Source organism: Tenebrio molitor, chromosome 3 (genome assembly GCF_963966145.1).
Source record: "Tenebrio molitor chromosome 3, icTenMoli1.1, whole genome shotgun sequence".
Taxonomy (NCBI): Eukaryota; Metazoa; Arthropoda; class Insecta; order Coleoptera; family Tenebrionidae; genus Tenebrio; species Tenebrio molitor.
In genome coordinates this window covers 6,587,393-6,604,789 of record NC_091048.1, presented here as the reverse complement: position 1 = coordinate 6,604,789, position 17,397 = coordinate 6,587,393, and the positions used below count along the sequence as shown (strand labels likewise).

Here is a 17,397-nt window from a genome sequence, read left to right as displayed (position 1 = left end):
AAAAGGATCTGTCCACATGCTTTTCGTTGGAATCATACGGAGGACATTTCAAGCAAAATTAAACAAAATTATCACAAATAACGTGGTTAAAACGTAACCTAAAAATTTGACGTCGCTAGTGGAATAAACGTACAATTCGCGTCTTGCTCTAATCGCACATGCTAAAGCGAGATGCATAGTGGGACACGCTTAATACAATACGTACAAGAATTTAATAGTTTGTTTAGATTATGTTGAAAAGAGATAGCAATATGACAGTTGTTCTGCTTTTTAATTGATACATCGGACTATAATTAAAAAATGGACTATAGAAATAGTTATTTATGCAACAAGTGAGTAAAGTAATATTTTTTTACGAGAAGGAAAATTTGCCGAACGAGCAAAGCGAGTGCACAAATCAGTCGAGTAAAACAAAGATACTTTACTAACGAGTTGCATACAAAAATTTTTTGGCTTCCGTTATTAAATGCACAGGTTTTTTCATTCATTTCCGTTCATAAAAAACTTTTTTAACGCTTCTGGACCGTTTCAAAAATCACATATTTTATGAACGCAAATGAATAAAAAAGCCTGTGCGTTTAATAACGGACGTCAAAAAAAAAAAAATTGTATTCATCTCATACATAAAGTGTCTTTTCGCTCATGCAGTGAGTGAACGAAATCTGAAGACCTAGTATGTAGAAAAGGCAGAGGCAGAGTTCAGTATGAAAATGGTAATTTACGTGACGATATAGAAACAAATAAAATTTGTAAACAAAAAAAAAGAAAGAAGGCAATCTAACAATAATAAATAAAGTACATACAAGCATTTAAAGATATCATTTTAAATGTATACTTAGAGATAAAGGGAAAATATCAAAATCGGGAGGATCAAATAGAGTTAAAATAGCGATAGAAGTGATAATTGTAGATTATATCATTAAGAGTAGAAGTGAGGCTTTTTGTGCTAAGCCCAGAGATTGAAGACCGAGACGAAGTCGAGGGCGGCAACTGGGCGAAGCACAAAAAGGCCTTCTACTCTGAATGATATACAGGCTGTTTGATAAAAAACGCCTCAACCCATAACTTTTTTATTTATTATCCGATTTCAATGAACAAAAAAAACGAAGATATGGTTTTTCATGCGCTACGAAGCAGCCATAAAATAAATTTTTTTGGCGTTATTTTCAGTAGCTTACGATAGTCAACTTTTTTTTTTTAATAGACATGTAGTTTTTTAGGCTCAGTCTGATAAAGTTTTTTTTTCTGAATCTAACGATGTATTAAAAGTTATCGTTTGGTCCATAGCTGACTGAAAAAAAAAATAAAACAATTTTTAATTGTGATTCAGTTTATTATGAAATTTTCAAGTGTGCCGTGAAAAACAACAATTGGAATACAAATAGCAACAAATGTCAAGCGTGAGTTTGAAAATTTTTAGGTGCAATCTTGAAGAGTTTTATTATTATTTTCTTGGAAAACATAAATAATAATAATAATTATTATTATTTTTTCTATTATCTTTTTGTTTTTGACTAATTACGATTTTTATTACACTCGAACATAAAATAATAGTCAAATGACTGCTATCCTGCATGACTGACAATGTTATTTTATACTTAAATAAAAAAAGTTTGAAAAAGCAGATGAAAACTTCTAAGCTGACGTTTAGATGACATTTATCGTACTTTGTATTCCGATTGTTTTTCACGGCACTCTTAAAAATTTTATAATAAGCTGAACTACAAAAAAATGTTTTATTTTTTTTTCAGTTAGCTATGAACCGGATGATAACTTTCAATACATCATTAGATCCAGAAAAAAAAACCTTACCAGACCAAGCCTAAAAAACTACATGTGTCCATTTAAAAAAAAAAGTTGACTATCGTTAGCTATTGAGGATAACGCCAAAAAAAAACATTTTATGGCTGTTTTGTAGCGCTTGAAAAATCATATCTTTGATTTTTTTGTTCATTGAAATCGGGTAATAAATAACAAAGTTATGGGTTGAGGCGTTTTTCATCAAACAGCCTGTATACTATTTTATCTTCACGGGGATCACAAAAAAAATCGGACACGAACTAATTTATTTTCTTTTGCTACAGTTACAGTAAAATGACAATTTTCAAATTTACAATATTCAAATTTTCAGGCACCAGTAATTCCTAGTTCTATTGTTGCAATATTATTAGTACTTGAAGTTTACTTTTTAACGTTGAACGACTATTTTGCTATTTTTGATTTTGACATCTGTCTTCTATGCACTTGGGCGACTCGTGTTACACCACAGCAGCGTCACCGGTTAAATATTGGGTAATCATTTCTTTATTTCGGTTTTTTAGAGGCTTTTTTTAATAGGGATAATAATTATTAAATATGTATTTCGTGTAATTATTGATAAATAAATCGTGAGAAATGGTTCAAATGACCTTACATTTGATTCGGTCCAGCCGCTTGTGGACATTTCAACTCCTAGGACTTGAAGTGTTGCATATCCGGTTACAAAAAAAAAAGCCACTTCAACGATTTCTATAGAGATACACAAAGGCGCGATTTTCGACCACTTGAAGATAAAAGTTATTTGGTGATTGTGTGCGCAAGAGATAGGTTAAGGGAAAATAAAAAATAACAGGAAAACGAAAACACAGACCTAGGAATTGGAAAAAGCTGTCAACAAGCAGAAATGTGAAACAGTAGATATGGGTAACCTAGAAGTTGAGATAATTTCCAAATAAAATAAGCAAATGTAAGATTAAAATAAAAGTTGCATGGTGTGAACTGTTGCAACCATTTCTACATGCTACATGCTACATTTCTATGCTATCATGATCGACTCTTCATAAAGAAAGTTGATACCCTACTAGTTAATTTTTTGACGAAAACAGCATAGAATTTTCTCTTGACTAGCTAGTTGCATTGTAAATTGACGAGACGTGTTGAATCGTCCTATAAATCAATGGGAGAAAGTGGAAGAGTTGGTATACCCTTTACGAGAGAGTAGAAAATAATGTGGTATCTACAAAGTGCATTTAATCCTTATTATTATGATAAGTGTAGTTTAAGTGATACTTGTTTCAAATGCATTAGCATTATTCACTTATGGATTACTGTGGGATTTCTATCAAAAAAGCACAATATACAAGCAACAGAACCATAACTGCTGCTAATGATGCTTCCACGGTCTCAAAATTACAGCTTGGAAGATAATCTTAATTTGATGAACGAAGTATCTTGCTATATAACTTTCGAAGTTGCTACTCATTTGATGGCACCTTAAGAAGATCAGAAGCATGCTCATATTGGGTGAGTGTGTACTTCAAGTACAATATAAATCGATAGAAACAAAACGTCAATAAAGAATTATCATTCACGCTAAAAAGTTAACTCTTTTTGAGATGGATAGTAGCAGTAGTCAAAAAGAGATATTGTTGGTATGGTCGAATATGGATGGAATTCATTCAATTTTGATAAGCTTCAAATGTTGACAAAGAAGACTACTGTGGTTGGACGTGCAGATCTAAAGCAAATTTGGAGTTAAAACGTCCACATTAAACAAACAGAGATTTCTGTTTCTTTAAGATAATAATTGCACGGAAATTAGAAGTTCATCCTTCATAAGCCTGATATCAGTCTATGATATCTGTAAGGGAATAGATAACCTTTTTAGCTTCAAGGACAAAGAATAGACACTGCTTAATAAAATTATCATTGAAAAGTCTGTTTTAGAAAGTGAGAGAAATATATCTAAGTAATTGGTAACAAACTTTCGTTTTTCATGAAAAGTTGTATTATTTATACCGTTTATAATATGCCATATAGGTATTTTTTGGACAAAGCTCGTTCATTATAGATCTGAATTGTCAAGGTGTCGTCGTTAGGTTAGCACTAATGATAAAATTATTATTAGCTACGCTAATGGGTATTTTAATTTTTTATTTTAAAACAAATGAAAATCTCAAATTGTGCCAAATAATTTTTCTAATTTGTTGTTTTAACAAAGCTGTTAACGCATTCAAAACGAATGCGTTAATAAACCATTAACACATCCGAAATCTAGGAACTTTTTTCGGTTGGTAACACACATTGCCGGCAGCAAATTTACTGTGGTATTCTCTGGTATTTGCCGTATTTCTGGATAATTCATCCTTAATTGCAATTTCACTCGCGATTAAAATTTTACTTTAAATATCAACTTTGAAATAAAAATGTCACCAACTGTGACAAATTCCCTAAATTACCAAAATTGATTTTATTTGTAAAAAATATTTATTTAATATGCATATTAGAAAAAATAGCATAAAAAAACCTGTTTTATAAAACTGAAGAGCACTCGTCATTTACAGGCACTCCTCCCTGCGACAGTCGTGCTGCAAATCTGACTCGTGTCTTAATGTTAAGTTTTATAAAACTAATGTTGTAATATACTATTACGTCACTTGCGACGAAGTATCTGGTTTTGAATGAATTTCGTTTTTCATTTTTACAATAATTATAATATCTAATTATTTAACTTCTTGTGTTGATGGTCCCATCCCATTAAAACTACAGTAACGATATTTTCACTGACCTTGAATCTGACAATTCAGGTTTATAATGGATGAGCTGAAATATTTTTTACTCTTTCAAAGCTAGTCATTTTAAAAACCATTTCTAACCATCTGAAGAAGAGTTCACGCTAAATGTATCGGCAGTCACTGATTTTAGTAGGAACTGTAAGTTTCTTGCTATTTGGAAAGATATAATTGGCCTAAATATTTTTTAGGTATTTATAATATAATTTACCTAGAAGTGTAAAATCCTCTATAAATCTGCATTAAACTGTTCTCAGTAGTTACAAACTTGTTTATGAATATTTATCGGACCATAAATAAATATTAAGAGGCGTTCATCTGAATAATCTTATAATCTGAATGAGAGTGCTAAATTTTAGATTTTTATAATGATCAATCTATTCTATTCATAAGCGTTTTAGATGCTATAGGTATACTTTAATTTAATTCAAATAAACAAAAAATTTCTATTGAAATGAAATTAATCTTGAACTTCTATTGGTGTGTAAATTGTTCATCACCTCTTTTAATAGAGATACATAACAATAAGATCGGCGAACACAATTTTCATTTAACTTTTTAATTCCTAATCAAGTAATCAAGTTAGGAGTATTATATTTTTCCTCGGTGGCGCCTTTGATCTTGAAGAATTTGTACTAAAACATTCCAAAGCAGGTAGACAATTTAACCTTGAATTTTTTACAATAAAGATTGAAGTCATCCGATGACGCTAGACACAAAAATATAATAATTTTCATTCTCGTAATTGCTGACCATTCTGTGACTTTCGTTTTAATGACATTAGTCCATTACACGAAGAACTTTCTTTCACAGGAAGCAAAATCTCTCATAATTGGATACTTACGATTCTTTTATTTCTGGTGTAATTAAAGTGAAAAAACCAAACAAAGATACAGAAGTGAAGATGAAGCACGAGCTCATTCATTCAACCGTGAAATTCATTAACGTGAATTGTTTTTGTAGCATTCTTGCTGTCTGTTTAAGAACATTATGAATCATAATTCCAACAAGAACAAATTAAATATTTTAATAACACTCAAATTTTCAACATGGCGTGACCCGACGTGTTCGCATTGAGTGTTTTCTGTAATTACCGGAATCGTTGTATTCCTGCTTCCGGTGAGGTTAATAGGGGTGTCAGTAAAAGGAAAGAGGTTTTTTTCTACTTTTGAATAGCGAAGAAAATAGCTTATTTGGGTGTTTGCTTATCCTGAATTACCTCTGGTCAAATTGGAGATATTTAGGTCACCTGTGGTAATTTATGAATTGAGATGCCAACTCTGTGAAGGTAATCTCCAGCGGAAGTAAAAAAAAAATGAAAATATATAATTTATACGTGGTAAAATGAAATGTTTTCTCTATTAACTGGCCTAGACAGACTTAATGCGGTTCGTTTAATCGGAAATCGGTCATTTTCAACGTTAAGATTGTTTGCTAACTGGCTACTGTGAATAGAATAGGTACGTAATTAGAATCTTGTGGTAACAAAACGAAGAGTTTTATTATTACTGAAAGATTTCTAATCGCTACCTATGTTATTAACTCACAGACGGTACTAATTGAAAATCACATTTGTGACCTACGTTGCGTGGGTTTTTTATCGTGGCTTGTCAGAATTCGTGGAGTGTAGTGAAAAATTGTAAAAGTAATTATCTTTGCACCAGCTCTTACAATGGAAAATCATAAGCAAGGCAGATTTTACGATTCTTGGAATTTTTATTATAACTTAATTGACCAGTAAGTTGATTGAGCGTATTGTTGTATTGAATTCGATTAGCTTTTGCCACTCGACGTGACATATGTTTTTTGATAATAATGAAAAATGTGTACCATTAGTCTCGGATTCCGTTAGAAATTCGTCGTAATAAATGCGGTAACGAACTTTTTTGTCTTAGCGGGATTAAGGTAGAAGGAAGAGTAGTGTCTCTGATTTGTAGTGTAAATAAAGCGTAGGTGCACCACTCAATATTATTCGCCTGAAGTCAGGTTTCCGTTACTAGTCTTACCATAGGTGGTATGATGGTCACCATTAAAATAGCACCATCCAGTGTGACCTGCTGAGCTAAATAATTGATCCACAGGTGTATCTTGTAATAAATATACTGCTATTTTTATTTTTTAAATTGTTTAAGTTTGGAGTAGCTTGAAGTGTAGACTTATCGTATAATCAGACATACTTAACATAATTTGTAAAAAACTATGAAATATGTAGGTATTATTTTGAAATTATTATAATATTTAGAAAAGATTATTGAGAAAGCTTTGCTGTATATAGCAGTATGTAGTTTAAAAAATTCCAAAACAACTGTCAACAATCTCAAAAGATTTTTTAACTTATTTTTTAAGTATTTTTTTTCATTCCAGACTTATTTAAATGGCTTCTTCATTCTAAATAAATATAATTAAAGAATTAAAGCAATTAAAAGTTGAGAATTGTTAAAGAACTATAAATAGCAATGTTGTAAACAATCCTTGAACTTCAGTTTTATGTAATTTTAAATTGAAGACATGTCCACACAAGGTGGGAGTAAAATTTATTAGAATAGATATGACAATATAAAAATTGTGTTTTTTGTTCGACACTGACAGAATTTGAGAATTTTCTTCTATGTGAACGGATTTTGATAAATGTGACTTGTCAAAACGAAACGTCAAGTTAATTTTAAAGATTTTAAGCGATTTGGAGCCATTAAGGGGGTCGTCGAACAAAAAAACGTTGTATTCAACTCGTTCGTGTGTAAATTGGGCCTTTTTTGGCACTCGTGGGCCTTTAAAACGCTCGTATCACTCGCGTTTTATAATGGCCGTTTTATAATGGCGTTTTATAATGGTCCACTCGTGGGCCTTTAAAACGCTCGTTTCACTCGCATTTTATAATGGCCCACTCGTGCCAAAAAAGACCCAATTTACGCACGAATAAACTACTATTATGCAACTCGTTAGTAAAGTATCTTTTTTTTACTCGGCGGATTTGCACACTCGCTTCGCTGGAGCGGCAAATATTCCTTCTCGTAAAAAAATATTACTTTACTCACTTGTTGCATAAATAACTATTAATGTTTAACATATTATAAACAATTACATATTTAGAGTTTTTCTTTGCTTAAATTCATTTATCTTCATTTTTTATTCCAGATAAGGATCTAGCGTAGTTTGCTAACTGCTGATATGTCGTAGGTAAACAGATTTAGATTAACGAATTAAAAGGTTAATAACAAAAATAAATCATACACGATCTCAATCACTGACAACAAAGATAAAGATTTCAACTTGAGTCACATTACTTTGATAAATTGGAAGTAAACTGTTGTAGCCTTTTCGCCTTGTGTCCCACTATTAAACCGGACGAGTCTGATCCTAGGACATGTATTGAAGTGAAATATCTAGGGGCAATGTTCACCGTTTGTGCAGACACCATATTATGCAAACAATAAATTACAGACATTTTATATCCCACAGTGTCTAGACAGTTTACACCTAACAGTGTAGTTTGTATACATCCAAATCCAGCCGAGAAAAATTCACTCGTTTACAACAGTTATGCCTATCTAGTGATTATTAAATCTTTACTTATTCTGGTTTTATGTATTTCTAAGGTGTGGTTAGAAAATGATTTGAAGGTGATTGAAATGTAATTAAACTTTTAATACAAAAATATACAGGGTATTTCACCAGTGATAATGCACCCGACGGAATTGAAAATGCAACCCACAATACATTTGGAATGTAAAGCTGGACATTTACCGCGTCCATACCAAGCTTTACGTTCCAAATGTAATGTGGATAATGGGTTCATTATCACTCGCGAAATACCCTGTATTTTCAAAATTCCTGTACCGAAGAGTTTATATTCCCTTTTTTTACTCATTCCAGAGAATTTTCGCATTTCTTTAACAATGCTGAGGTCACGAATCATTGATATTTTTATAGCAAGAACTTTCAAATTCTGTTCCATTTCGTTTCCAGTTCTTTTTTGTTCTCAGATTTGTACTTTTTAGAAATATGTATTATGAAAATATGACCCCATGGCATACTACATATTTTTTTTCTAGATTGAAATGTTAAATATTATTGTCCAATTTTTACCCTTTTGAGGTGACGTCACGATTTCCTTCCTCGCTTTCTCTTTATTGAAACGACAGAAACAGAAAAAAACAAAAAAAAGTCACGTTTATTTATTGATGGTCACTTTGAGGTTATTTTATGCTCCTGTCAATTTGACAATTTTTAATTTCTTTCACTTATTACATTGATTACAAACATAACCTTTCGAAGCAATTGTCAACAAATTTGACACATTTATAGTTATTTATGATCAATTCAAATTTGTTTCTGATCCTAGCTCAAACATATTTTTTTTTTATATGTAAAGTTACTAGATAATGACGTCATCGCAAAAGGGTAAAAATTGGACTATATAGAGAATCTGTTAACAAAATTAAAGTATTTTCTCCAAAAATGTTCTCTAACTTAGTTTTAGTGGAGCTGTTATCTGAAAAATTCTTAGGCATCGAGTTTTCGTTTTCATTTTTGATCTTATTCCACACAGTGAGGAGCTACTTTTCTTAGTAAACTTGTTCATTTTTCCCTTTATTAACTTTATAATATACATATACCCTGTTTTTAGTCTGAAATGCTGGGCTCCTTTTCCTCTTTCTTCAATTCTTTAAAAACTAGACATTGATTTTGCAATATGTACATACTTTCTTTGGAAAAACCGTGTGAAACCTATTCCTTGTTACATCATTTGTACTGCATTAGTAAATTCTTCGAGCAAGTGCTTCTTCTGCTTGAGGAAACATGATTAACCGAAGTAATTAAATTCCTCCAAAGCAATAACAAACAAATTACATTAACAGCTCCTTGTCAGGACAGTACTTGCACACACTTGAGTTCTATTATTTCCCATTTTAACAGTTATTTTATATCTGCTTTTATTGACCGTGCCTTGCTACTAGTAGTGTTTAAAACACTCAAAATCTTCAACAACTCATAAAAATAGTTGTTTATCATTAAATGTTCATAATGATCACGTGTTAAGGCCGCACTATCCTGAAGAATAATAACAAGTAAAATGCACTTCCCAAAATATGTCAAAATAAAAACTCTACATCGATTTTTTCTTTTCCATAAATAATTGAGTAATACCGCGTGAGCAACAATTACCGTTTGAGTTGCTAATGCGATGGTGACTTTTTTGCGAGGAGCGAGGAAAAGGCTCGAAATGACTTCATTATCAATAAAAGATTACAAAGACCAAGACGTTTAAATTGGAAATTTATATTAGCTGTCAATAATGACAATAAAATAAACGGAAATTGGTACAATTCAGTCTTGCCAATTTCAAGTAATTTTTTTTATTGCTAACTCAAACAGTAGGTAATTATTGTTCCTCACGTGGTACAATCGCGGCCATCCAAAAGTGAACGATAGCTTGCGAAAATTTCCGTATTTTTCGTTAGATTAAATCAGGCTGTATTCATTGGCGTTCGTGCAACAGGCGTTACTATTTTAATAATAAAAATTTGTAATAATAAAAATGAGACCGAGAAGTAATTAATACATTATTAAAGTAAAAGTAAACTTTAGTAAAGAAACCTTTCCAACACCTATTCGCAATGGCCTCTCAAGCCTGTTTTCTTGCCAACCCCTCTTTATATTGAAGATGCAAGTCTTACTGCAATGTAATTCTCTTGCCACAGCAGCCAACGACCAATTTTCTTCTAGCTTTGCAATAGCCCTAGCTGTCTGCATCGGAGAGAGATGTGGCATTTAAAAAAAATAGTTTCAATAAATTTTTTATCGCTAGTGTCAAACTTTGACATTTTAGGACGCCTATGATTTAAAGTAAATATCAAACTATAAAAAAAAAACGTTCACTTTTGGATGGCCGCGATAGTACATATGGGGTCATTATAAATGATTGTCTCATCGCAGTAGGCGTTGATGACGTACTTAAATGTGCCGCAAGCTTTATAACATGAGTGAGACTACCATCGCCGATAGGTAGCGCTGCTGGCGGTAGTGTAAATTTATCTAATTTGTCTAACGTTGCGAAGCTAGCGGCACATCCCATATTTGTGTGGGTTTTCAACGCCAACTGCGATGGGACAATCATTTATAATGACCCTGTATTATAATACAGGCTATTTCACGAGTGATAGTGAGCCCACGGAATTGAAAATGCAACCCACAATACATTTGCAAAGTGAACGTAGATGTTTATTTTTCGATTTAAAAAACTTGAAACATAGTTAACTGTGCAATTTCGTAAATGTTAACATAAACGTCATTTCGCTTGGTTAAATGAAATTGTGAAAAATCGATGAGTTTTTTGGAAAATGTTTATTGTCTGCATAAACGCGCAACGCAGTCGTGACAAATAAAAGTATTGGAATCAAAGCCATCATGAAATGTATTGTGGGTTGCATTTTCAATTCCGCCGGACTCATTATCACTCGTGGAATACCTGTATATGTACAGTGGCGGCCATTAATTTGGAAACACCAAGATTTTTCTATTGTAAATTGTTTATCACTTTGACAATGTTACTGACATATCAATTTCGGCTGCGACAGTCTGTTGAATGCGCTCAACGATGACATGAGTGACATAAGTTCATGACATAACGCTTACACTATCATACTAGAAATATCCAGTAAACTAGATTATTCCGGTGTTTCCAAATTAATGCCGGCCAGTGTAGATACACATAATTTAGACAATTTATCTGATTTTGTTTTGTAACGACGAATATTATTTATTTAATACCTACTATTCTATTTCTAAAGATTGTTTATACTGCTAGTTTTTGTTATTAGTATGATTTAGTAAATAACTGTACGAAATAGTACACGTGCGTCACAATTTTACCGGTTACTGTAGGTACTATTGCGATCATTCAATTTTGGACATCATTTTTCTGTCATAAAAAAAAACTCTAAATCATGCTTTATTGAAATTGTCACACATGAATGATAAAATTGTTGTCAAATTTATCTACAATTTGTCAATAAGAGCGATGACAAAATATTAAGTTTATAGTTTTTATTTATTTATTTTCTATTTTTTATTAATTAAAACCTTGTTCTATTCCATTTGTCTGATTTTTAAAACTTCTTGAATGTTTTGTCGGTAAATCTGACATTCACATTTTCAAAATTGAGACAATCAAAATTAAGGTTATTAATACATTAAGGTCGTTTTAGAATGTATGACACCACGATGACATTAGTGTCCAAAATTTTTTGATCGCGACTGTACATACCGAAAAAATGTAAATAATGTTAGATGACTTTTTTTGTTGCAGGCGTCGTCCCGCATTCCCACATTTCGCCCGAAGGGACCCCAAATCAAAGCGAAACCCGTCCTGGGAATCACATCTAAGGACATCGGGAAGAAAGTTCGCGTCGTCGAAAAAGAAGGAACGCTCCGCTACGTAGGCAACGTTCACTTCTCCAGCGGTGTATGGTGTGGTGTCGAACTTTCCAATTCTTTGGGCAAGAACGATGGTGTGGTTCACGGTGTCCGCTACTTCGCCTGTCCGCAAAGCTGCGGCTTGATGGCGCCACTAGCCAAAGTGTCTCTGCTCGAAGGATACGAAAGCGTAGAAGATGGAATTTCAGGACCTTATAGCATGTTATTTATCAATCAGAAGAACGAGAGTTTCAACGGAGACTCGACCGAAGACTCGATAGAGGACATCCTTCATCAGACGGTGATAGAAGTCGCACAGGATAAAACAAGGCACAACACATACGTCAAGAATAACACCACGATTCTACAAAACGTTCCGAACGACCTCACATTCGCACAAAAGCAGAACGAACTAAACGGAGATAAGAGTATTCAACAAGACACGTTCACGCTAGAGGGAGACTCTTTGTCTCGGAGGACCTTCCAGGAGAGTCAAGAGGGTCACAAGTCCTGTGAGAATCTCTTCAACGATCTGGGAGTCGAGGTGAAAAGAAGGCGCACAACGTCAAAACTCGACACGACAACAGTTTTGAACTCAATAGAGAAGCCGTCTTCGCTTCCCCAGCTGAGAACCAATCAAAACTTCAGTTCTTTCGAATTCGCGAGTCCTCCATTGTCAGCTTTAAGTAAATTTAGTCATTCCACTCCTGTTCGAGGAGAATTCGAGGAGTCGCTTCTGCGAAAACTCCAGTTGACGTCTACGACGCTAGATGACGACGGCAGCAAGAGGGACTCTCTAGAATTCGAAGAGTCGCTCGGGATCCTCACCCCTGAACAAATGGTGGATGGGATGAGTTTCATGTCTGTGATAAATTCAAGAACACCAAGTTCGGAGTGCATCGGCGAAATCAAAGACAAACCGGAACTACCCAGTCCCAGCACTAATCCACCTCTCAAGAACGGCCCCAGCGAATTGCCAAGTCCCAACGTTGTCGACGCCAGCGTTACAGACTTCAGTCTAGGAATAATCGATGAGCAACTTCTCAGCAATCTAACTCTAAGAACTGATACCACCATGAACATGGAACTGCCTCTAGATACCGTAGACAAGTCGAAGGACTTCACCTTGACGAGGCTCGAACAGACCCCCTCCCCTGAAGATTTGCCTCTAGACCCCACCCCTATCGTGGAGAGCGATCCCAAGACCGAACCCAGCAAGTCCAAAACTTCCAGCAGCTTCATCACCAGCATTACTAGCATCACAAGTCTGGACACTGGTTACCAAGGGGATGGAGAGATGTCAAGGCCGGCCAGCAGGGGCGCCGACAATTCGCCCTTGACGCGCCGCCCCCTCCCTCGGCCCCAAGCCAGACGCCCCGACCCCATGACCGACTCCGATTTCTACACGGAAAGCGACGCCGACAACCACGAGGAGAATCCCTTGAGGGGCGACAGGAGGGCGCAGGTGATCGATGGCACCCTGTACGGGGGCGACCCCCAGGCCAACATTTACGTAAACAATCGCGAAAATATGGACTCGAGTGGTATTTTCACCGATATCGAATCGAACACTCGAAACGAGGAGGATTCTCACGATGCCAATAACATGACAACTGACGTCTCACCTTCGGACACGTCGTCGAAGACCATATCGGGAAACAGTCAGAACAACATCCAAGAAATTCTGGATAAGACGGCGAAAGCTGACGATAAGGATAAGACGATGCAGAAGGACAATCCCAAGAAGAGGAACGCGCCGAGTCCTATCATTTCGAGTCCTTCGAGTGTGCGGTCGCCGAGGCACGCCAAAGAGGAGAACGTGTCGAAGAAGTTCAAAATGCCCAAAAGGGAGGTCGCTTCGAAGGTTAAGGCGATGCTCGAATCGAGCTCTCCTGCGAGCGAGAAGAAGATCGGGGTTAAGAAACCGATTGGGAGGTGGGATGCTGTAATGAATAAAATCACCAAGACTGAGCAGACTAAGACTAACCTAAAGGATGTCAAATCCAAAGTATTTACTAGTGTGAATGTGGGGAATGTTCAGAGACAGAATGATGCAAGGAAAACGGGGGTGAGGCAAGCATCTAATCAAAAATCACCCAACACCAAGCTGTGAGTCTCTAATTCCTGGAATTGCCTCTGGATTAATCGTTTTGTTCCAGGAGACGCGTTAGAGCTCGTACCGGAAGTAGTTCCGCAACGAAAAGCAACGTTGAGAGCAGCATCCACAGCTCTTTCAGCGACATCAGTGCTACAGGAACGCCACCTAAGAACATAGTCGGTAAGTGTTCTCCTATTAATTTGGTCTCGATTCGCTTGTTTCAATTTATTTAATCGAGTGTCTTAAAGATTCTTGTACCTTGTAATTTGACCGACCTCCTCTCTACTACGAAACTAGGGAGCAATGAACCGGAAGTGATTATTTCGATTCGTTAATATCGCTTCTTGTTGGTGGACGATCTAGAGTTGACGCAACTTTTTTTTTTCGGTTGAAGAATTCGTGTTAGAGGAAATGTTGAAAATTGCAAAATTGGTATTCGAGAGACAGTCTCCGAGATCTTAATATGTATTTATTTCACCAGCCGACTACCAGGTTATAAGCGACATATCCGGCTAACGTGAAGGTTTTATTAAGTCGAAATGGTCGTTGTCTTATTGTTATTGTTGTGAGAATAGTTAGTTGCTCTATAATTAAAGCAGTCCAAGAAATTGTTGGCGTTATTGGACTAAATAAGGCAAAGAACTTTGAAAAATTTATAATATGTATTGGCGATTATACAGCGGTGACATTTAAAGAGAGACATTTTATGAATATTTAACTACCTGTACGCTAATGGATGGTTATGTAATCTACGAATTTGGTATTTTCTGGTTAATTTATGTTGTAAACGGTGAGCGGTATTAAAGGATATTCTCAGTAAAAATTGCAAAAAAAAGTTTCGTTTGGTTTAAAATATTAACAACTAAAAACTAAAAGCATTGTAGACAATAATGTACAGGTCTTCTTCTGAATCTATATATATATTTTTTTCTTTTATCTGCCTTTTTACTATGACCTGAAATGCTTATTAATAAACTTGAAGAATATAACGCTTTAGGACACTTTAGGTATATTTTTAAAATTTTACGAACAATTTTCAAAAAATGTTTCGTCTAAATCTGAAAAAAGTAAAATATGAGGTTTTTTGGCCCAGTTGGCGGCCTCGACTTCGTCTCGGTCTTCAATATCTGGGCTTAGCACAAAAAGACTCACTTCTACTCTTAATGATATAGGTAATCTACTATTTTGCACAACTATGTATTAAAAAGTTGTATTAATAAATTGTATTGATCAATGTTATGTGTCTAAGGTGGGCATTTTTTCACAGCGTAAAAAGTATTTTTTCTACTTTACGTTTATAATAAACTTGTGACGAAAACAACACTAAGGACTTATTTAAAAAAAAATATTTCCATATTTTTATTAAACAACTGTTACATAAGGGAAGTACAAAAAATTGTATAATTATACTTGTTCAATAAGAGGTGTTGTGGCACTCGTTTTACTCTCGCTGTGTTCGTCGTACTCCAAACCCATTCGTGCCACAATAGACCCTCTTATTAAACAAGTATACTAATATACAATCACTTTACATTTTAGAAAACTCTTTTTCACATTTTAGTACACTTGCACTAAATTTTGTTTAATTTGTCAAAGAAGTAAAGAAAATACGAAATTAATTTATGGTAAAATACTTGGCAGTCCTTCATTGTCACTTTCACTCATGTTATGGATATAACACACTTCTACATGGTGACAGCTTTTGGCTTTTAGCTGGTTACCTAAGTTACGCAGTGAAGTAGAAAATGAATGCTACCTAATCCATATTTTGAAGCTTCATTAATTAGTTTTTTCGTAATAATTTAATTTTATAGACAATGATGTTGCAAAAAATTATGTATGCAACTTGTGAATAAAAGACTTTGTAAACCTCCCATTTGTAAATAATTAATGCTTTATACAAGCGTTGCATAAATAACTGTCTGTTCTATTGACTTATTATGTAACAAAAATTAATAACTTTTCTAATATGTATTTGTTACATGTGGGTATGTTGGGTTTGAAGATTTAAGTTATCAGAAAATGGGAGACATTTATGGATATGCAGAATAATGTGATTTTAACGACAAGTTTTTGTGAATCTGTACCGACTTCAGTGTTTAATCTTAACAACCGAATGTACCTACGACTCTTAGTTGATGTGACTGTAATGTTATCCTTCTTTAATTGGTGCAAAACAAACAGGAGATTAACTGTAACGTTAGTGATAACAAATAGTTGTAATTGTAATGATTATGGACTTTCTCTTGACGTTGTATTGAAAGCAATATTGTCGTGTAGCCTCTTGAATTTCCTCTTGACAGTGCTTGTTTTATGTTAGTGAATACTTCCATCTCGAGCAAGATCCAGTTCCATTCAAATTGTTTACTTCCCCACCAACTAAAATCTCCTTTCCACTGATGTGAACAAGTTTTGAAATGAAATTGGCGCAATTAAAAAAAATATTGTTTTATACAAAATGTAAATTTATTTATTTTTTTGGCATCTATCATTCTATAAAATTTAAAAACTGCATTGTACGGTCGGTGGACAAATAAAATTGGGACACTTAAAATTTAATCTATGTAAATCAGACCATTGAATTGTCAATATATTTGTCAGTGTCAATATAATATGTCATACCAAAGTTAACCTATTTGTGATAAAGCCGTAATTAAACGATGCAAATTTGTAAATTCTGACTTATGTGATTGTCATTTTTGTCCCAGTTTTATTTGTCCATCGACTGTACGTAGATTTTTCTCTCCTGATGATTTGAAAAAAAAAATTGTAATAAAATTGTCAATTTTATAAAGTATATCTACGTTGGATGTAATTATTATTTGACAAGTACAACGTGACCAAGGTGTTTAAATTTTTTTTATTGTTGTCGTCACTTTATTGTGCTATTAACAATGATATTTCAATTTATACGATTCATTGGTGGTTCGTCCTTGACTACGTTCTTTTTTTTTTTAATTAGCAAAAACACACTTTTTATGGTACTTTTTGGAAGTTTTTTTAATGCTTGGACTGAATCCACATAAACTTCAATTTATGGTCTATTGTAGAGTCGCGGTTATCTAAAATTGAACAATAGCTTGCGAAAATTTCCGTATTTTTCCTTAGAAGAAATTAGGCTGTATTCATTGGCGTTCGTGCAACGGGAGTGACTATTTTAATAATAAAAAGTTCTAATAAATAATTTTTAATAAAAATGAAGCTAAGAAGTAAGTAATTAATATCTTATTAAAGTGAACGTAAAATGATTTTAACTTAAGAAAACATTAAGAAAATATTTAATTAATGAAATATTGATACTTTCAATATTTTTTTTAACGCTAGTGTCAAACT

General features: G+C 34.0%; 1 protein-coding gene across 4 annotated transcripts in view; it reads left to right on the top strand.

Annotated features, from left to right (window-relative positions):
- LOC138127029 (uncharacterized) overlaps nt 1-17,397 on the top strand; it is a 104,775-nt gene that overhangs the window by 18,145 nt on the left and 69,233 nt on the right. For all 4 annotated transcript variants that reach the window (XM_069042880.1, XM_069042879.1, XM_069042881.1 and 1 more), the window contains 2 exons: nt 11,860-14,075; nt 14,126-14,244. In XM_069042880.1, the coding sequence (XP_068898981.1) occupies nt 11,860-14,075; nt 14,126-14,244 (2,335 nt within the window). The remainder of the gene's footprint in view (nt 1-11,859; nt 14,076-14,125; nt 14,245-17,397) is intronic.